This window comes from Nannobrachium achirus, assembly GCF_963921795.1.
Source record: "Nannobrachium achirus genome assembly, chromosome: 2".
In the NCBI taxonomy this organism is placed as follows: Eukaryota; Metazoa; Chordata; class Actinopteri; order Myctophiformes; family Myctophidae; genus Nannobrachium; species Nannobrachium achirus.
In genome coordinates this window covers 26,499,329-26,523,068 of record NC_137811.1, presented here as the reverse complement: position 1 = coordinate 26,523,068, position 23,740 = coordinate 26,499,329, and the positions used below count along the sequence as shown (strand labels likewise).

At 41.1% G+C, this 23,740-nt stretch overlaps 1 protein-coding gene across 1 annotated transcript in view; it reads left to right on the top strand.

Moving 5' to 3' along the window:
• The window catches only part of cyb5r4 (cytochrome b5 reductase 4), a 49,614-nt gene extending 32,137 nt beyond the window's left edge, over positions 1-17,477 (top strand). The window contains exons 12-16 of the mRNA XM_080738630.1: positions 2,932-3,081; positions 9,494-9,644; positions 10,805-10,891; positions 13,609-13,770; positions 14,815-17,477. Coding sequence (XP_080594756.1) covers positions 2,932-3,081; positions 9,494-9,644; positions 10,805-10,891; positions 13,609-13,770; positions 14,815-14,869 — 605 coding nt within the window. The 3' untranslated portion in view covers positions 14,870-17,477. The remainder of the gene's footprint in view (positions 1-2,931; positions 3,082-9,493; positions 9,645-10,804; positions 10,892-13,608; positions 13,771-14,814) is intronic.
• The last annotated feature ends 6,263 nt before the right edge of the window (positions 17,478-23,740 follow it).

Below are 23,740 nucleotides of genomic sequence, written 5' to 3'. Positions count from 1 at the left end.
GTGTTGATGCTGCTCTTATACCACCATTATTACTGGGGTTGGTGGGGGCCAGACAGTAGCCCCCCGCGGGCCGCAAATGGCCGCCTATTGGGGAACCCTGGCCTACACGTTGCTTTGTTGAGCGGTGGTCACACCGTCTCCATAGCGTGGCCGTGTGTGTAGGTATGTTTCTTTGTTAGTTTGTTTGTTTGTATGTGGGTGGGTCTGTATGTAGCCTCAAGCCTGTGTAGTACCTTTTCTGACCACACATGTTAAGGGAGGGGCGCTGTTGTCCAGGCCACACACACACACACACACACACACACACACGGGGGGGGGGGGGGAAGAACCACCGCTCAGTTCACACGGGTGTGCTTTTTTTTAAATACTCATGGCAGAATAACGAATAGATACAATATAAGCATTGTTTCAGCAGATGCAGACCCCCCCAAGGATACATCAGTGGGCTGAGAAGAGATGATGATGTGTGTGTGTGGGTGGCGGTGGTGACAGACTGGCAGTTGAATAATAAAAAAATAAATTTGCTTTTGTAGGTGGGAGGATTCTCTCAATTCTCTCAAGATAAAGTTTTATGCTGCAACGTTTTCATGATTCCATATCTAGACCTGTCACAATTATTACATCATTTTGTTATTATATTATTATTTGAGATAATCACAATTATTTTTGCATCATCGTCATATTCGTTTCCATGTTGAAAAATGCTCACACATTTTCAAACATTTTCCAAAATGATAAGCTTGTAGATCAGCTATTTTCTTTTTTTTAAATGTTTTGAGTATAACAGTACTAGTAAGACGCCTCAGGGAAACAAGTGCTATGTCTTGGCCATCTGGCCAGTGATGTATATCGGACAGTTACCCATATATAGAGACCCCTGGTACCCATAGATGGAGATCCATGTATTGTATATGGAGTATCTTGACTAGATTACGTCCCTGTGCTGTTGTTGGCTGTCTTTTTTTCAGCACACTTGGACGATACAGCAAGATTTAAAGGTCATGCTCATTCCTAGCGATAGCGTTGTCCGTATACCAGTTTATCATTGCAGCTTCACTTTGATTCTTAGTTTAATTTGTGTCTGAGTCCACATGGACATTAAAGCATATACATGTGTTGACATATATACAGTTCATATAATGCTTGGAGACGTAATTTCTTCTTGTGTGGGGGGCGGTACAGGATGAAGCGATTTATCAACTGTATCTGTCAGTGCAGATCAAATGCAAGCTTAATCACAGAGCCTGCTGCTGCAATCAGGAATGCAGAAATGACTGGGATAAGTATTATTGCAGACAGTATCTTCGGGTTTAATTGCCCAGCCCTAGTCTGTCAAAATAGCCGATATACAAGCGCACAACTCCTCGCATTGCGAGGCGACGTACTGTAGATCTGCTATTTTCACTACTTTTCTGTGACACTCTTGTGCGATGAAGTAAGGCTTAAACTTGGAGATACAAGGTTTCTGTCCGACAGCAACGATACAGAGCAACAACTAAAATGACAGATGCTTTCCCGGACTGAAAGGTATGACTTTCCAGGTCTAAATGGATTAAGTGCTTAATGTTAGGTTGTATGCCATGTTCTGGCATCTCATTTTCTCATTTCCTGACACCATCTACTCGTCCAGAGCTTGTTGCTCGTTGCCACTACATACAATTTACCATTTAAGAGATGTAGCAGCCGCTCTTGTCCAGGGCAACTTGCAAAGTGCAAGAACAGAGTAAATAGGCATGAACACATAATCAGCAAATATCATGGTAAAAGGGTCACATGAATAGACCGCAAAGAAAACAATTAACTGCTACAAAGTAACTAGGAGACCAGTTGAACATCAAAAGTCACACATGTAAAACCATTCTTTATTCAGTCGAGAGTGAAACAAAACAAGCACGTCCCACTCCCTCCGGCTCATCCAATCTAGCGCTAACTGTCTCAGCTCTCTGACAGGCTGTGGGATTAACTGGGAAATATCTAAATTTACCAGTAAGACTCCCTAATCGGGAGATAAGCGACCGTCACGTCGCATGTATGAATAAATTGGCCTTGGCAACCTCATTGTGGCGCTAGAAGAGGGGCATGTGAAATCTGAGAAATCAGGTGGTGGAGGTTGTGGTTTGCCAGCCAAGGAGTGTGTGTGCAAAGTTTGGTATGGATAGGAGCAATGTTGCCGGAGATAAGAGTAGGCAGTAGGGCCAAAAGTGTGACGTGACGGACAGACGTAGGGACTGATTGACAGGCAGCCGGTGGAGGTTTTCATAGTCGCAATCAACATTTCCCGGTGTCCTGGCAATTGTTGAAAATGTCATCAAAAAACAACTGCACTCACACAATAGTACAAGAGTATAAAACAGTCGTACTACTGTACATCAACTGAAGCGATCAAGCTATGACTGTAAATGAACTATAATCATGTGATAAATTACGTGGTATCGGATTCGGAATGGCACAGACTGGCATAACTGCCATAACCATACAAGCATTTTAGGCACTATCGGCAGCTTTTCCGATACTGCTATAGGTAGGGCTGTCACGATATGACATTTTACATGACGATTAATTGTCACTCAAATAATTGGCGATTAACGATTTAATTGTGTATTTGTCATTGATAATTACATTTCTGTTTGGCTTTTATGCTTTGAAGTTCCATATGGTAGATATGACACATAACCTAAATATACAAATACATTACTGACATATTTGACAACTTACTACTTAAAAAATAACATTGATAGTGGAAATAGCCGATCTACAAGCTCACAATGCGTTGTAGATCTGCAATTTCCACTATTTCTGACATTTTTCAACATTCACGATTATGACAAAATAATTGCGATAATGTCAAATAATCACGATTAGACGATTATGTAATAATTGTGACAGCCCTAGCTATAGGAACAACTCACAGCAGCTCTGTCCCGTGTCCAGACAGTGTAGTGGTGAAGCCCTACACTCCTGTGGAGGAGACACTCGTACCGGCCGCTCCGCCAGACGCCACGCAGGACTCCCACCTCTTTCTCATGATCAAAGTCTACCCTGACGGTGTCTTCACCCCTCATCTCAACGGCCTGAACATTGGTAAGAGTCACGGTTTATTGTTTTTTATGTCGTCCTGTCTACGTGTGTTTCATTGTTTGCTGCTGTGCTTTATTTTGTTCGCTCGTCGTCACCGTAAACGTGGGGCCTTTTCGAGCATAAATTGGTCTTACATGTCTGTGCTCATCTGTTTCGGTCAAGAGGCTGGGAAGTTCATTCATAATTCATTTTCATATTGTTTAGATCTCTGTGGGGGGCAGCAGTGACTGCTGCCGAGGGATATTTATGAGAACTAGAAAAAGGCACCCTGTTTTCCTACATGAAATCCGCCCTTGTCGTCATGGTTACAGCCCTGCGGCCTATGGGATCGTAGCCGCTGGCCAGACACTGTCACAGACAGCAGATCTACAAGCTTGCAGCGCGGCACTCGGTGCCGCGCTGTGAGCTTGTATATCTGCTATTTTTCAATAGCTAAAGTATAAAATAACTAGAGGGTCGCGGCCCTTCGGGCCGCTCACATCTAGTAAAAAAATATATATATATATATATATATAATAATAAAGTTAAAAAAAAAAAAAAAAAAAAAAACGTTAAAAAAAAATGGGGGGGGGAACTATTGTGGCGGAACTATTGTGCCGCAGCGCACGTTTCGGACATATTTGACCGGCGGACTATTTTATACAGAGGCAAAATATGAGGGTAATAACGAATACAACTGTATACAGAGGTTTGGAAACGACATCTTGCAAAGGTGACATGGGTGTTTGAATTTTTAAGCTATATTTAGTACATATGTAGTACATCTTGGCCAAGTGGTTTGGTATTTAAGTTAGCGATACATGACCCGGAAGTAGATCACTTACCCTTTTGTAATATAAAGATTAAGGCCCCTCCACCACCTTGGGCCCTCAGTCCCACTTTCCTACCCCTTGTGACGCCCCTGGATGTATTGTACAGTACAGTATAGAGGCAGCCTGCCTGTATCGAGTCGAGGGGCGACAGCATATTTATATCATATAAATACACAAACATCTGTCCATGGCTGAAGGAAGGCACAGTTTCACTCAGGTAAAGGCCTGCCTTCAGTAAACCTGCACTGGTTGTTCAGCGTCCTTGGGGTTAATTCAAGCTAAGGAATGTAACTCCATTCAGGTTGTATGAATCAATCCTATTTGCTTGAGATGTACGATACATACCGATGAGTCAAATGGTTTTCTTATAAACCATTATAACTTCAAACTCGAGCACTAACCATGCTAGATTTCAGTTCAGTCTTTATTTCAGACTCAAGGTCCATATCACATACAAAAATAACAAGATACACAACTAATAAATAAAAACATTCAATCGATAGATAATGAAAAGAGTCATTCAATTCAATTCAATTCAAAGGAGCTTTTTTGGCATGAGAAAACATACGTTTACATTGCCAAAGCAAGTGTCACAAATAAGATAAAAACAGTTGAAAATGGGGAACATATATACATTGGGAGGGGGTACAGCCTTGTGTGAACAGAGCTATGTCGCATTGTGACATTTTATATATATACAGGGTATAAAGCTTTTGGAACAAATAACAGCATTATTTTTTCTCAAAATGCATTTAAAGGTATAGCGGCTCTGTTTCATACTGTATGTGCAGTAGGTCTAGATGTCATTCATTAAAAAATACTCATCCTTGGTTCTGGTGTCTGGCCTTTTAATACGTGAGGGGACGTGTTTTTCAAATACTTTTTTCATTTATTATTTATATTATTTATTTTTAAATTTTCCAAATGTCACAAAATGTTTTACAGACATGCATGTGGCTCATAATAACCTCTGTATGTTTTCATGTTGTTACCAGAGGCCATATGAAATCTTAATATGTGAGCTAACGGTTGCTATGTGAGCTGATTACTTTCTCATCCTCTCTCTGTCCCTTTCTTTCTCCCATTTAGACCTGGAAAGTCTAGTCGTTGTTATATAGCACAGGCCAACGGTACTATTAGTGGTGTAACCGTCTGTATAGAAGGATCCTTTAACACAAAGCAGAACAGCATTAATGCAGCCATCGGTCTCTGGGTTATTTGTTGCCTGGGCACATTTACCCCAGATTACTTTTCCTCCTTGTGTAACCAAGCTCAGTGACTTCAATAACAGTTCCCTTGGTGATGATTCCTTGGGATGTGTTGCCGTGTTTGTAGCTATTTTCACTATTTAAAATCATTAAAAAAAATAGTAATAACTAGAAGCAGTGCTCTTCCGACCACAGGTCTCCACCAGGCCAGGCGTCCTGGTGGTGCTACTGTATAATAGGCCAATGTAAAAAGGGTGGCATATGTTCTTCACCTTAGAACTTTCATGGCAATCAGACTATGCATGCATGATTTGAAGCATTGTGTTCCAAAAATGTGTTTTGCTAAAGTCTACCTGCTGGTGGCGCTATAACAGCCCAATGTGAAAAAGGTAGCATTTGTTCCTTGACCTAGTGGGAATATGTGTGGCAAATGTCACACTAATCGCAAGCTGCGTTGATGATTTGAGGCATTTTGTTCAAAAACGGAGCAATCCTGCAAACTTTGGAAGCCAATATTAGCCAATTAGGATGGAATATGAAATATCAGACGGATCGGACTTGATCACATGACTATAGAGATACTGTGTACCAATTTGCATGATTTTTGGATAAAATCTCAAGGAATAATAGGAAAAAATGTGTTTTACATAAGTCGGCCTCCTGGTGGCGCTATAAAAGGCTGATGTGAAAAATGCAGGGAAAGGGTTTTTCCTTGGCCTCTAGGGAGTGCGCTTACAAAGTTTGAAACTGATCGGTGGAGTTATAGGTAAAACCACAAATCGGCCTGTTATAGCGCCACCATGAGGCTGATTTAAAATGATAATTGCACTTTGCGTTTGGGATTTGAGGCATTTTGTTCAAAACGGCTCAATCATACAAACTTTGGGAGCCAATCTTAGCCAATCAGGATGGAATATGCAAAATCGGACAGATCCGTGTCGATCACATGACTGTCGAGATACTGCCTACCGATTTGTAGGATTTTTGGACAAAATCTGTAAGAGTAGTGCACAGAAATGTGTTTTGCGAACATCGGCCACTAGGTGGCGCTAGAAAAGGCCCATTTGAAAAATTTAGGGCAGAGGTTCTAGGTTGGCATCCAGGGAATGTGTGTGCTCACTTTGGCAGCGACCGGGCCAACGGCGACTGAGATTAGCTGCACACAAACTGCGAGGACGCACGCACGGACACACGGACGGACGGACGGACGGACGGACGGACGGACGGACGGACGGACGAAGGGGAAAACATACTCTCCCCCATGCCTTCGGCTGGTGGAGACAATTAAAAAAGGAACGGTTTTGGACAAGGTTTCCACCCGACAACAACAATATCTAGCAACATGATTTAAAAATGGTTAATTTTTCTCTCCCAAACAATTAGGTTAGGATTTAGAAGGCATATTTTAGAAACGGTTTAAATAGATTATTGGGTTAATTTGCACCTGCCACTCTCTGTGTATAATGAATGAAAAGCCTCTGTCCTATTATCTCAGTCAGTGCACTTGCGTTGCATTTCCATTAGAGATGGGATTTATGGCTCTTTGAAGTGAGCCGGATCTCTGGGATCCGTTCCTTTCAAAGAGCCGTTCAAAAGACTGGCTCATTCTAGTTACTAGTTACTCTGTAGATTTTTATTATAATTACAAATAACTTCAACCCTATATACATTTATTTCGGACATATATATGTAGGCTACATACCTGCCATTCGAAAATAGCCGATCTGCTAAGGATTTTTCTACATTTTACTCATTGGAAAACCTGTGAAACAGGACAATCTGCATAATGAGTACGTTCTAACATTGGTACTTTAAGTACATTTTGATACCAATACTGTTTTAATTTTACTCAAGACGACGTTCCAAACTTCTACTTGATTGCAGTATTGATATTTTTACTTTAAAAGTAAAGAAATTTAGTACTTTTCCCCACCACTGTTCATTAGAAAGGAACGGCTCCCTACTGTGCACCGAATCCTATTGTTCATTTCAAAGAGCCGTTCAAAAGACTCGATTTGTTCGCGAACGTCCCACCTCTAATTTCCATCTCCCTACCTTCCCTATCGGCCTCATCTCTAAGCCGCTATCCTGCAGTTTAATAATCACTCATCGACCTCCCACTCTCTTCTTCCTCGTTCATCAGCCTGATTGAGACATTCTGCTCTCGGTTACGAAAACCAATTACGAGGCGCAGAGTAGACCGCCGAGCATGAAGGATGGGGTATTTAGTTTGGTTAGAAACAGCAGACCTTTTTCATTTTCATTTCATTGCAACCTTTACATGTATTTAATTCTCAGGGGAACACACTGAGGTCTTTTTCAGCAGTGCCGAGATTACAACAACACAAAACGATACAACAATATGCAAAAAAAAAAAGAGAGAATACAGAATACGTAAGTGATAAAGTAACACGATCAGAAAATTCCATCGCATTATTTATGAACATCAATTTAAAGTTAAACAGTTACAATTTAGATTGACCAAAGTTGATGAATCTGATTTAAAGCGACCTAGGGGAACAAGAGAGCTAATACTTAAAGGACAACTTTAGTTTTTTACAACAAGGGTTCATATTTTAGATTGTAATTAAAGAATATAAAAGATGAGTGTTAAATTGATTTCATTTACTTCTTTCTATTGTTTTAGAGATTCTTAATTCAGTGGTTGGGGGCATGCGCATGTGGCTAAATATGTCATTTTACACAGAATAAGCCCATTCCCAAGATACAACGCAGCCTTTCATGGTTGGATGTGACTTATGGGGGCTAGAAGTGTTACTGTAAATAGCAATATAGAAACTGCTGGCTTATTGAGTCTAAAAAGACATATTTAGCCACTTGTACGCGTGCCCCCATGCGTACGCATGCCCCACATTTTAGCACGGTAAACGCGATAAAACAATAGAACGAAGCAAATGAAAACATTTTAACACTCACTTTTTCTTTTCTCAAATTACAATCTAAAATATTAACCTGTGTTGTAAAAAAACAAAGTTGTCCTTTAAGTGAAGCCTGTAACGTGTTCCAGGTATGAGAGGCACCACACTTGAAAGCTGAGTTTCCAAACTCAGTGGAGGCATGTGGAGTCTCAAGCATCAAATAGTCATGAGAGCGTGTATGATAGCCAGTAGTTTTCCACTCCAAAAGAGAATTTAAATAAACTCCCAATTGAAGCTTTATAAATAAATAAGAAGTTCCAATGCTGATCTCTCCTAGTCTCAAGGGATGGCCATCCAATCTTATTATACAGTGCGCAATGATGGGTATTATAGCTGTCTCCTGTTATAAATCTGAGGGTAGAATGATAAACTCAGTCCAAAGTGTGGTAGCTGGTGCATTTCTATATACAGTAATATGTCCCCATAGTCTAGGGCAGAGAGGAACTGTGTGACTCAATTAGCCTCCTCCTAGTAGGCCATGGAAAGCAGGATATACGTATTTTGATTTTAAAAAATCTATCTACTCATCCATCAGGCAGCAGGGTCCCTCTTGTATTTAACTTTCTGTCTCCACGACTGATTTCAGTCATTTGGATTCCATAGAAGCCCGCAGCGAAAATATCCATGAATTCAAGTCTCCGTGGGGCGAATAATCGATAGAAACAAAGTCATTTTGGGGTGAACTATTCCTTTAATGCCTCAATTTGTGATTGCTGCACCTGGTTGGCAGCATGTAGAACAGCTGGATCAATGTCACTAATTAACAAAATAGTTGTACATGTTGTGTTAATTGTTTAGGAAACAAGTGCTCCTTTCACACTGTTCCACAAATCACATCCGTGTGTGTACACTACAGCAGTGGTCCTCAACCTTTTCAGGCCGCGACCCCCCAAATAATCATATTTTAACTGGGGACCCCCCCTCACCCTGACAAGCACTTGGAATTGTAGGAGTTGGCATTACATTTAGTTTGACTTGATTATGCTCACAACGTCGGTGAGCATGTAGATCTGCTATTTTCACAATTTCTTCCTCCAATATTTGACAATTTGACCAATGTTTGACCAGAGGTACTAAAAAGGTCTTTAACTCATGGGATGCCCACGAGGTGTCTACACGCCAATCTCTTTGATGTCGCTGGAGGCCCACGACGTTTTGACGTTTTTACTGTATTTACAGTATTAACTTTAAATATCACCGTTAGGTTGGGGCTGCGCCTGGATGTAACCCATTTTTACTGTTGACTGGGAAAACAATGTTAACATTTAGCTAAATATCTGGGGACCCCCCCAAAATAATTTGGGGTCCCGACCCACAGGTTGAGAACCACTGCACCACAGTATGTGTGTACTGTATGTATAAGAAGATAGTATATACAGTATATAATGGATCAGCTGCAGCCCTAATCTTGTCAGTGATGTTGTGTGTCCCCAACTTCTCTTTCACGGTTGCCTAGGTGACCACGTGTCTGTCAGCAGTCCAGAGGGTCCGTTCAGCCTCCGCCCCCTCCGTGATGTCACACACCTCTACCTGTTGGCCGCCGGCACAGGGTTCACGCCCATGGCTCGACTGATCCGACTCACCCTGCAAGACCTGGGCACGATAAGGTGGGTGATATGATGACCCAGCAGGACCTGGGCTCAATAAGGTGGGAACAGTACTCACATTTCGTACTTAACATGGTAAAAATGTAATTTGAAGTTACAGACCTGTCGAACCTGAGGTCGATTCCAAAAAACCTGCCTTCTACATCCTTACCTAAGTTTTCTGAAAAACGTAAAAAATTAACTCATTCACTGCCTGGCCCGATAGTCCCGAGAATATGCCAATGTCCTTCCCCGACAGGCCCGATAGTCCAGAGAATTTCCTGTTTTTCAAAATGTTTTTTTTTTTTACCCCAAAAAATGTAGTGGGCATGATAGCAACCGCGAAATTGCATGTTTAACCCCCATAGCAACCCCATCTTTCAAACATGGCAGCCATCTTTGTTTACATTTTAGGAAAACATAATGGCTGCTAGTTCATGAATGCCTGAACGGATTTCCATTCGGATTTTTTTGTTTGAAAGCTGTGAGCAATCTGCACACACGTGGTGCATTATCTAGGCATGGACATGACATTATCAGTGCACTATGAATTACATGGAAGTCTATGGAGACAGAGGCATATGAGAGTACGAAGGTATTTACAAATGGGGGGGTATGTGTTAAATTAAAAAAAAGAATGTTGCTATACTGTATACAGTATAGCAACAACTACACAGAGGTGTTGTTTCCGGCTAGTATTCAGTATTTAGTAAATACTGAATTAAGCAACTTAAAAACCGTGAAGAATCAACAGACGATCGAGCACTCAGTAGTAAAACGGTCGGAGGAACAGCCTTTATTTACTTAAAGGAAACTGCCAACATATTTCATATTTTCCTCGGTCTTAATCATCACTCTGATGAAGACTTTCCGAGGTCGACACAAAAAAGAAAACAGAGTAGATGTTAAAATGACTTCAAAATATGTTTTGAAATGAAAGGCCTTGATGAAGACCTTCCGAGGTCGACACAAAAAAGTACAAAAAATAAATAAATAAAAAAAGTAGATGTTGAACTGATGTGAAAAGCCTCTTTATATGTGATTTTTAGAGTACGTGTCATTACCGACCCGTGAGTTGGCGGTTTGCCAGCCTCTGCAATAAAGGGAACTGGTACATGCTGTTGTTTGTCTCTATTACTGCTCTTGACTGAAGGCCATGTGTGTGTTTGTTTTTCTTTCAGAAAAATCAAGCTGCTGTTTTTCAACCGACATGAGAGAGACATTCTGTGGCGTTCTGAACTGGACGACCTGGCCGCTAAAGATGAGAGGTAATGTGTTGTGTGCTTCCTTTTGTGTGTGCGTTCGTGCAATGTGACGTGTTGTGAACTTATAGATCTGCTATTTTCAAAGGATTTTCATACATTTAAATACTTTTACTCAAGTAGATTTTGAATACAAAACTTGTACTTGTAACAGACTATTTCTACAATGAGATATTGATATGTTTCTTGAGTAAAGAATGTGAGTACTTTTCCATCACCAGTGTGTGCACGCGTGTCATGTACACACATATACATATCATGAATGTCACATGCGTGTTTGCAGATGAGATACTGTATGTGCACGTGCACCCAACTGATAATTACACCATTTTATGTTAGCACTGGGCTTCTTTCCTCTTTATCACAGATGCAATCTGTTCCTGAGTTAACTAAATAATATCTACTTATGCAGAGGTATTGCTTGCCAAAAAAGAAGTGAAGCTAAAGTGGGCGCAACTCAAGCAAACCGTTTGCGCGCCCTGCCACACAGTGGCCTACAAATTAATAAGTTAATAGTATATGATTTTGGCTTCACGTCTCATTAAACCGTAATATGCAAACATACAACTTTTGTTTTGTTTTGTTAATGTTATGTTATGATGGCGCAAGGAAGGTTGACTTGTCTCTGTTGCTTTGACCACCACAATTATGGCACCATCCATGCGATCAAAAAGTCATGTGCGTGCTTGTATAATATCCACGTGATTCCACAGAGTTCGGGTCCCTTTTTTATTATCGTCTGCTGGGTCCAGCTTGGTCCAGATTACCTCGGAAGAACCCCAGTTCTGTTCGGATCATAACGCTTAACCCACGCTGTATAGCGCTGATTGTTACAAGCTGCTGGAATTGTCAGCTGTGCCTGTGAAGCTTGATGTGTGGCTTGATCTAAAATAGCAGACATACAAGCTCACAGCGCGGCACATTGCGATGTGTCTTGAGCTTGAAGCTGTGATATTTTCAATGTGCGTAACCATCGTACGACGAATATAGACTGATCTAATGCGCCTTACTACTTTAGCCAAATAATTACGTGAATAATAGGATTAAATGATAAAATAGCCTAAGAGCCATTTTCCCAGCCGGCCACGGTGGCCGGTGGACTTCATAATTACTGGCCAATTAAACATTTAACCGGTCAATGGCCGGTATTAGCATGAGTAGAGAGTGCTAGGCCACCCATATAACTGATGTTGTAAATCATATTATTATACAACAGGTAGCTCGGACCAAGCAATCTGACTGGTTGGAATAGGTCGAGCATGACAGCACACCTAATCAAAATATAAGAAATGCAGCATCTCATTTTAGAGGGGATCCAACACATAAACTCCTCACAAAAAGTGCGTAAACGTAACTTTGTTGGATTATTTCTCCCTTTCGTTAACGTTGTTAACGTTGATTAGTTACTTTTACAACAAGATTATAACTTGTAAGGATCATGGGATGAGTAACACAGCGTGGGTAGCGCCTCCCAAACAACAGCCTAAATCCCCCAAAATGCTTCTCTTGATGGTCGCTCTTGTTTTGAGCGACCGCTGAGAGGTGTGTGCCAGTCACAGTGACACACCTGTGAACTGGCCCACAGGTTGAGAATTAGTTAGTCTGGTTGCCCTAACCAGACTATAGTACTTATAGGACTTTCTTCCATCTTTCCGGATACACTTTTATTCAAATCGACCGGCTTCATTGGGACTCGTATGCTTGCATTTCGCTAAGAGATATTATACGGTATATAGTTTAATTTATATGAATTTATTCGTGAATTAATTTTCTCCTTGGATTTGAATGGGAAAATGCAAAAAATAAACATGACTGACATGACATCATAGATGTCTGATGTCATACCGTCCACTTGAGACCACTTGAGACTGACACAGTATGTCCATGTATGGGCATTCCAAGATACAGTATGAGTATGGGTTTAATATTGCTGACATCAGGAATCTCCATATATGGGCATAAAGGGGACAAGGACGGAATTCATTTGCAAGTGTGACTCATGCCATGGCAACCACACTTGCAATTTCCCAGAATTGCATCTTTTTTGGGTTTAGTTTGCACATGATTTATCCTATTAACTCTTACTGTGCCAATCCCGAACTAGTTCGGCTTTATTTGGACCTTATCAGGGTGCCGATCCCAAACTAGTTCGGCTTTAAAAAAAAAAAAAAAAATTGTAATTTTCTTTCTTTCTTTTTTTTGGAGCCGGGCCGCCGGACGTCATCTGTTTACACGGCCCACGAGAGCGTCGCGCCGCCGATATTTACCATCCACTCCAATGCAATCCAGGATCTTTAGAGCTCATTTTCTCTGTTCCATGCATATCCATGAGGTGTGCAAGGTTTAATCATGGCTAAATCGCCGAAAATAGGGCTTCTAAAATGCTTGGTAGCCAATAGCTAACTTCAAGCTAACTTCATCCTGTCCCTGTTCATGACACAAAGGAAAGTGTTCAGGTGCGTCATGGCTACGCACGGCTTGTGCATATACAACGCTTGTCTATGAGAGATTCTATGGCCATTGGGCGCCCTCTAGTGGTGAAAAGGTGGCACTGAATGTGTTAAAACTGGGAAAGAAGCCGCATCATTTTAGATTTCTTTGGTTGGCTATTCAAAGATAGCAGATATAGTAGTGCATTAGAATGTAAAGAAACAAGCGTGCGTGCGCGTGTGTGTGTGTGTGTGTGTGTGTGTGTGTGTGTGTGTGTGTGTGTGTGGCTCCAGGTTGGAGGTGGACTATGTGCTGTCGGAGCCCTGTGATGCATGGACGGGCCAGAAGGGCCGGGTGGAGCGGGACATGCTGGTCCCGTTCCTCCACAGGCCGGAGGACTCCAAGTGCTACGCGTGTGTGTGCGGTCCCACTGCCTTCACAGAGCTGACCGAAGGGTGCGTATCACACGGATTCAAGTTCTCAGTCGCCACCTCTGATTTCAGTCATTTGGATTCCGTAGAAGCCTTGTCTTCTATGGAAGCATGCGCAGCAAAAAATAGCCGATCTACAATCTTATTTGTATGCATTTGTAGATCTTCTATTTTCTGTTATTATTTTAAGATTACCTCATTTGAAGTGGTCAAACTGAATACGTCCATGGAGTCCTTGTCCAGAAACAAGAAGAGAAAAAAAAAGGTGTTGGGCTGCCCTCAAGTGAGGTTTTGGTTTGCGTGGTTCCCATTGAACATCTGCAATGAGGTGAAGCATTACACCTCAAAGCAACAAGCACAAGCCACTCAATGCCACTAAGATACTTAATGTAAGGCACAGTGGTAAAGTATACCTGCCCACCACCACATAGGTTGTGGGTTCGAATCTGTTCACATACACCCGACAAACCACAGCGGATTCGAACCCACAACCTATGTGGTGGTGGGCAGGTATACTTTACCACTGTGCCTTACTGCCATTCTTACACACTGCCATTCCTACGGAGGCACTGACCACCTAAACCAAACCCTAACCTCAGTAGGAATGGCAGTGGGTAGGAATGGCAGGTTTAGGAATGGAGAACTGTCCCCATGTGGACACAATTGGCCCGTGTTCAGGGTAGGTGATATTTCTCACTGTACTGAGGCGGCACCTGTCAGCGGGCAGTGTTGGGCGGGAAGAGTAGGATGAAGGCTCCTCACAGGACATGACAGCAGTGACAACACAGAAATGTGTGTTGGGAGGAATCAATTGGCATAACTTCTATAACGTCTATATTGGGGAGAAAAAAGAGGGTAAAAATGTGTTGGCTACTAATCTAAAGATAACTCCAGTAGTCAATATTTACCTCACAATATACTGATTTGCAAGATTCTTTTCAAAATACAAATTTAAATGCAAAGCAATCAATTTAAATGCAAAGCAGTTTTCAGGCCCAAACAACATCTTGCCTTTGACGATTGGATTTTTGATTCATCTTTAACAGTGTTTTTCTCCTTGTTACACAGGTTGGTAAAACAGCAAGGTTTCAGTGTGGATGAAATCCATGCTTTCCAGGGCTGATCAGTTGCCGTGGGCCTGATGACTCATAAAGAGAGAGAGAGAGAGAGAATACAATTTTGGTTGCCAACTTCTGCACTGAAAGATAAGTGAGAGGAACTTTTCTATGCAGTGGAGTAAAACTTCAAGCAAAATGGAGATCCTGCAGCAGGCTATAACTAAAACATCACAACAACCACGAAGACTGCAGTATTCCGGAGCAAGGACCCACCATACTGTATATTAATTCCGGACCATACTCATCCATGTTATCATGAGATGCAACCTCTCTGAGAAATCAATAAGGCATTGGGAGCCTGGTTTTGTGGTCACTCGGAAAGGGCAAAACAGTGACTTTTCCAGGGATCAAGGGTTCGTATTGACCGACAGTGACAATAAAGATAATTTGCTTCAGCCAACAAACATTCTGACGCCACACTTCGCCTTTGTCGTTTCAAACTCTTTCCTTGATGACGTGGTTGTTTTAGAGAGTCTGCGTTCTCTCATCTCCGGCTTCCCAAAAGCAATTAATGTTTTTTCAGCTAATCTAAGGTCGAGCTGTCCCAGTGTGACGTGAAAGTGGGTTTTTGTGGCACACTGATTACCTCCAAGTACCTCTCAATTTCCTTTCTAGATGCTGAAAGACGATAACTGCCTGAATACCACAGCAGCTGAATCATGCACACAGCAGTTAATAGCCTAATGTCTACTCAGGTTAGAGTTATACAGGTCATGGTTATAGAGCTCATCTGAGCAAATGTATATTAGGAATGGTGGTGGTTTAGTTTTTCTTTTTCCCCCCTGTCAATATTTTAACAAATCTTCCAACATTTGCTCTGTTGTCCATATTTAATGCATGTCATTCCATGCACCATGTCACACTTGCAGGGCGATTATGTTATACTAAGTTGCGCTGACAGCCGATCTACAAGCTCACATCACGTTGCAGCCATGTGTGAATCAGGCATTACTGCCATAGTCAGGTGTTCTTCCAAAATGCTCTTTCAGCTGCGTTTCTTCAGGAAGTCATTTAGAGTTTAACGGCTGTCGACTGATTTCAGTCATTTGGATTCCATAATAGTCGGCTTGTCTTTTTGCACCCTGAAAGTAGCAGATCTACAAGCTCACAGCACATCGCAACTTGTAGATTGGCTATTTTCAGTTCTTGGATATTTTAAGATGAAAGAGTATTTGCAGTGGTCAAACTAGTGCTAGAAGGCATGTTAAGGAGTATCTTCCATGAGACATAAAAGCAAATACACACAATGAGCTAGGATGCTTTCAGAGAGGCTTATCTAGAGTTTGCACTCATCTGTTAATCAGGTGTTCCTCCTGTCATTTCAAGCATCATTTGAGAGGTTTGAAGAAGGTTTTTCTGTCTAACCCTCAGAGAGTGCCTTACGGTGAGGGACTTCCAACTTTCAACTCTTTGTTAAAATCCCAATGAGAGGCCCTCGCTGTCTGCATTCATTGAATGGACAGAACATTGCAGTAACTGTTAGCCTGGCACTCACACCCGAATTTTCATTTTGTTTCACGCCATTATTCAGAACAACAAAACATTTACAAATGTTAAAGCACTTTCTATTCAGGCCTGCGTGTCTTGTTCCCAGAGAGATCCAGATAGTGGAGGTTTTGAGGGTTATGAAGAGAATACATTATGTATCCTCATACTGTGTTTAAGTTTATAACAATAGAGCTGGGGAGGGTTATTTATCAGGACTGCTATGTACAGTAAGTTCACAAGTTATTTCTGTTCAAATATTACGTTACTGTTCTTCTCAATGCTCTTGGGTTTTTAAGATGATGTTGATATGAAACTAGTGTGACATTTGCTGCAACGTTAGCTGGCTAACAAACTGCTCTATCTGTCTTTCTTGCCAATTAATGACCTTGTGTAGGTGTTGATTGAGTGACCTGCCCTCAATGCCCGTTCTACATGCATGACGATGTACGTAGGGATGGGACGGTAATCACTATTATCATTTGCCGTGATAAAAAAAAAAGAGAGAAAACGCTCTCAGTTATGAAACTGTCCTCTGTCATAGACTAGGAAGAATTGGCTTTTGTTGAGCTGCAAGTTCAGTACCACTTAAATCCTCTACACTTTACGGTAAAACAGACCTGTAAAGATCACATTTGTGCACTCTACACAAATAATTCACTCTAAATCGATTCGCCAAAAATAGCCGATCTACAAGCTTACAATGCGTTGCGATGCGACTGTAGAATTGTCTATTTTCGGGGAACATTCTCCCCCAGACTAAAATGCTGGGGGTTCAAGTGGATAACAGAAGTGGCATCGTACGTTTTAAGCATATTTTGATTGTTGCAATACCTTTTTGCCACAATAGAGGTTATGCAAGCGAATGGCAAAATGAGTTTAACGTTGTTTAATGCAATCAGATAGGACTTTTCTGTTTGGATGTCTGGGCTGTCAAGGCCAGAAAGTAGGCATTCCTGCATATCTTCCCAGGTATGATGATGATGTCATGCGCATACCTCTATAATCGTGACATGTAATTTCCATATGGTCCCATCCCTAGATGTATGTGATGATAAACTTCCAAGTCAGAAACACACTGAAAACAGGTATCTGATCAAAGAATAAAATGTGAAACTGATGTAAAAATGATGCACTGTGAGGTTTGTCTCTTGAGTTAAACCTAATGTAACACACGGAGCATCTTTTCAGTACCCTCCTCCTGCTTCTACTGGCTTTCATTTAAACCTTATGAACCTTATCACATTATGAATTCATGTAATAAGTAACTGTGGAATAACATTCTTAACTGATATATTAGTTTTGCTAAGTCACAGTTACTTCCACATTAATTGATGATGAATGAAGATGATTAATTTATTTAATGCATGAATAATGTATTCGTAAATCATAAATTAAGCATTAATTACGTGGGTGAATGCGCCCTAGATAAGCAGTGTGATATCCTGATTTTGGTCTTTGATCTAAACTTGATACTCATACTGTACATCCAATTACATGCAAGCCAAGGTGTGTTCTTTCTTTCGTAAATAAATGCACTGTTAAGCACTAACTTGTTCTTCGCGTAGAGCTGCATTTCATGTCAGGAAAGGTGCTATACAAATAACTTTTATTATTTATTATTACTTGATCATACTACAGCGTCAAATTAAAATATCCTTTTTGTCATTCGTCTATGGCATGCAATCAAACACCTATCATGCTTTGAGGTATTTCTCTTTGTATTAGGGCACGGTCACACTCCATTTTTATTTTTTATTTCAATGGGACTGTAGCGGTTCGCTGCCATTTATGGAAAGAAACAAAAGGGGGGGAAAAAAAGAAATGCTCCATCCCACTGAAATGCACTGGCAGAAGCCACCATCATACTGTACTGTAGGTAGAATAACAGTGTGGTATGACTGTGCCCTTTAGGGAAGATTCCGCCAAAGCATTTCAATGTAATGGAGTGGTTTGCTGCCAGTTGTGGATTTCAAAAAAAGCACTCCATTCCCATTTAATCGAAATGCATTGGCAGTAGGGGTGTAACGTGTAACATTTTAATAGCGATTCGATACATATCACGATACATGGTTGACGATACGATACATGGACGATATTGGTTCATTCATGGCAATACGATACGATTCGATTCAATGATTTAAAATCGATATAGTAACTATTTAGCAAAGAAATTAAATCTGTGTGAAAGGTGTGGATAGTGCAGGTTTTTAAGGGAAACATGTATTATTATGGATATAAATAAGTAAACACAGTGATTATCTGCCAAATACATGGGCATTGTATAGTGACAAACCTGCACCTTGACATGAACCCAGAGATTACACACATTTATCGATAGACCAGTGTAGCTATATGGAAAGGAAAAGTAATTAAACCCCTCCTTTTACATTTTTCTTCTTAAAAATGCTAAATACAATGCCCAAGTAGGTAGTATCGAATATACAATCGATTCTTTGCACTGCCGATTCGATACGATACAAAATAAAACGATTAGATTAAATTTTAGCTGTATTCATTTCGATATACTTCGATTTTTTAAGTTAAAAACGATATTTCGATACAGTTACTATATCGTTACACCCCTAATTGGCAGCATCTGCCCTCATAGTTAGAATAAAAGCGCAGTGTGACCGTGCCCTCGACACGCTAATCTCTTTCTGCTCTATATGCCCTGGAGCAGTAAATGTCATCCTTCTGGACATCAAAGCCCTGCACATCTTGTCTCCCAGGAAACGGAAGGCATGTGCTGGCACACAAACCAATCATGATGCATGACATCTTCCAAGCAATTATAGGCAGTGGTGTAAAGTAACGTTTAGGCTACTCAAGTAGGCTACTCAAGTATTTTACTTTTACTTCTACTCCGCTACATATCAGAGGCAAATATTATACTTTTACTCCACTACAATTATTTGAAAACTTTAGTTAGGGGCGGATTCTGCCAATGCATTTCAATGGGACCTTTTGCAGAAATCAGCAAATAGCACCACACCGCTCCATTCCTGTTGAAATCCATCAGCAGATATACTCTGTGTGTGTGTGTGTGTGTGTGTGTGTGTGTGTGTGTGTGTGTGTGTGTGTGTGTGTGTGTGTGTATATATATATATATATATATATATATATATTAAGGGTGCAACAATACATGTATTCATATCGAACCGTTCAATACGAGGGTTTACCGAATCGAATGACCCTGTACCGAACAATACAATACAATACCACTCCACATCCACATTACCCTGGAACCCCCTCACGGACCCCTAGGGGTCCACAGAGCCCACTTAGAGAACCACTACCCTAGAGGCTGGGTACCGTATTGTTCAAAGTTAAAACAAAAAAATACGTAGTTATGAAAATACATTTATAAATCAAGGACAGTTCTGCTTATTTTTTGTATCGAAAAAGTAGCGAACCGTGACACCAAAATATCGAACCGAACCTTGAATTTTGTAAACCGTTACACCCTTAATATATATATATATATATAGAGTCCTAGGGGTCTTTTCTGCCTTTATTGATAGTACCCAGTAGAGAGAGAGAGAGAGAGAGACGGTGAGTGACACGCTGCAAAGGTTGTCGGGATTGGTATTCGAACCCACAGTCAGGCATCAGAGCTTGTTATGTGGTATGCACCTGGACCGCTAGGCCAGTGGGTGCCCCGGTTAATTTATGTTTTGTTATAATAATCTAAATCTACAAAGTAACTAGTTACTAAAGTTTTCAAATAATTGTAGTGGAGTAAAAGTGAAATAGTTGCCTCTGAGATGTGGTGGAGCAGAATATACTGACAATTGGAAATAGTCCATTAAAGTGATAATAAAATACCTCGAAATTATACTTAAGTACAGTACTTGAGTACATGTACTCAGTTACTTTAAACCACTGGAGGCAACCAGGCAAGAAAGAGACTCCATTATGATGGACTGACCTTTGTGAAGTGTAAAGATCTGTTGAACACAAGTGGCGAGTGTAGCTCTAGGCTGAACTGAGACATGAGTCACGCGCAGATCTACAGCAGTCGTAGGCAACCGTAGGCACCGGTGCTGACACAGTGGAGGGTAATCACTGGCACAGTGGCAGTCCGGCAGAGGTGTTAGAGGATTTGTATTTTAAAATCAAACATTTGTTTAAACATGGTCAATTTAATGAAGTCACCTAATTTACTGCAGATTACATCCTGCACATTATTCTGACCATGATACTGACTTGTTACTGACCATGATACTGACTTGTTACTGACCATGTACTGACCATGTACTGACCATGATACACACCATGATACTGTCATGATACTGACCATGATACACACCATGATACTGACCATGATACACACCATGATACTGACCATGATACTGACATGTTACTGACCATGATACTGTCATGATACTGACCATGATACTGACATTATAATGACCATGACACTGACCATTATATTGGTCCTGATGATGACGACCTAATGTTATGCAGTCATGGTTTTCCCATGGAGCCCAATTAGACGGGTCCAGCCTACAGTTCTCTTCAGCTAATTGTCCCCATGACAGAGCCCTATAACAGCTGGGTATGCAGCTGCTTGAATAAACAGTTCAAGTTCCAGTGAGATTGATGGTCAAGGCAATGTCGTGCATAATGTATTTCCATCGTGCCTCTACTCTGTGTCTAGTCTGCCATGCTCTCATCTCTCTGAAAGCTGTCCATGCTGTCAGGTGCTGTGAGAGTGGCCTGGTGTGACAGGGCCTGACATTCATATACAATTCTACTTATAATCGTAACAGGCTTTTTCCCCTCTCCCTGGGAGTAAGCCTTGCCGAGCTATGAGGCCCATAGGGCAGGAGGCAGGAGCACATCTCCTGTTTTATTAGCGTGCGGCAGCTTGATGTGCAAGTACACCCCTGGACATGACACTAGTACGTTGCAGGGACTTAACCCCAACCCTTGATGCTGAATGCCATGCAGGGAGGCATTGGGTCCCATATTTCAGAGTCTTTGGTATGACCAACCTTCCAGTCTCAGGGCGGGTACTCTAACCACAAGGCCACTGTGCTGGTCTCCCTGAAAGGTAATAAGCTAATAATTACAACCTGATACATCTCTTAACTACTTTTTATTTTATTATTACTATTATCATTATTAATATTCTGATTGTTTTAAAAGGAAAAAAATAAAAACTATTGTGTCATACACTGTTAAACAAGACCCATTTTTCAAATATGTGTATACATTTCTATTGGTCATGTTACATGTCTTGTTGCTTGTATGTGATGAAACAATAAAAAACTGTTAAAGATAATTACAATCTGTCCAGTTTAATGTAAAATCTGATTTTTGGAAATCAATGACATGTTTTCTAAAACTGACAGTTCTGTTCCATGTTCAGAGCAACAGAGCCCTATAACAGCTGGTTATGTAGCTGCTTTTCATAAACAGTCCAAGTTCAAACGGGATTGATGGTTAAGTCATGCAGCTTGTGCATTTCCATTGATCCTTGTGTGCCTCATGTGTCTAGTTTCTCATGCTCTCTCTCTCTCTCTCTCTCTCCCCAACTGTTTTGATGCATAGAAAAGGGGTATATTAAGCACAGAGAGGGAGAGAGAGTGCAAATAGATACTTTGGTTTTCTTATCTCCTTTCGCCCTAACCTCCCCTTCCCCTTCTTCGTCTTCTTCATCTTCCCTTTCTTTTTTAACTATGGAAATAAATAATACAATGGGAACTATTGAGGCATTGGGCCCCAATATTTCAGAGTCTGAAATGACCATGGCCATTTCAAGTGATAAGCTTAGACAGTTCCGTTCAGCTTAATTGGCCCCATGTTCATTCGTGACAGAGCAACAGCGAGCCCTATAACAGCAGTTTAGTATGTGAAACGGCACACGCTGTCTGTCTGGACGTGTACACTTTTTTTACGGCCCATATCTGTGTGGCTGGTTCAGAAGGGGATCTCCATGTATGGGCATAAAAGGGATTATGTTGTGATGTCATGGGGACCACTCTAACATAATCCCTTTTATGCCCATATATGGAGATCCCTGATGTCATCAATATTAAGCCCATATCTAACACAGGACTTCATATGGGAATGCCCATATATGGAGGAAGACAGCCCATATCTGTGTGGCTGGTTCAGACAGGGATCTCCATATGGGCATAAAAGGGATTGTATATGATAAGATAAGAATTATGATACATAATTCTATGTTTGTGTATGAAGCTCATATGACCATAAGGTTATATATTATGAACTGAGCGTACAGTATAGAGACCACATTTTGGTCGGATACTGTGGGTTCAGGCTAAACTGATTACAGGTCATAGTAACTTTGGTTGCCCTGGCTACGAAATCATGATATACTGTATGTCTGTGGAAAATTACCAACATACGTGTCCCTTTCTTCCTGTTACTTCCTTGTTATGATTTGGGAACAAATGAATGAGTCCCACGAAGATCTTACTGTCATAACTGTATGTCTTTATATACTGAATGTAACTTCCATTTTGAGAGAGAGAATTCTCGACCTGCCACTAGTGGTGGGGAGAGATTTAGAACGCTGCCACCAGGATGGTATGCTCACTGTCTGTCTTCTTTGTCTGTCTCTCCTCAATACAGCAATCTAAGATCAGTCTTTTGGCTCGTCTCTTCTTATTTTAACTATGGATTTAGAGATCTATAATTTCATTTATTAATTGGTCCTTCGAGAATGGTCAAGCTGCGGTGCGTTTGACCAGCCAGGGGGGGACTTGAGACCGGTACTGTACGGTCCTTCTCTCACCAGGGCTGGTCAAAACGCTCCGACACGCTTTAAAAGAACCAGACATTTGGAATTTATCTCTACATTGCTGTATTTTCAGACAAAGGATTTTATTTGACAACAGTGTTATGAGTTTTGGATTAATGTGGAACCGCGTGGACATCCGGGAGCAGCGGACCGTGTTGGACCGTCGGACAAGAGGTTGGATACTCCCCCGGTCCTGGGCTGCACCTGGATCTCTGCGCTTGGCAAATTCCTAAGTTATTAAGATAAGTACATATTTACTAAGTCCCCGTAACGTGTCGTGTCTTTGAATTTTGAATTAACGATGTTAATGTGATGATAATTAATTGAATATGAATGATGTTCTCCCTCTGTCTGGAGGAGTCTAATAATGTTTTGGTTTGACACGCATCGTAAATTAACCCTTATCTACTAGATTCAGAATGGTCGTACTCGTAAATTTCTTTGTTTCATCTTACAAAGTTTCAGGGAAGTGTGTACAAACTCCCTATTCTATTTTTTTGATCTATTTCTCTGGTCTCTGCCTCTCATTGACATGAGGGAGAGACAAATATTTTCAGACTTTTAACTTTTTCGGTACAGTCATGTCGTTGTCTTTTGTCTGGACCCTATGAATGGT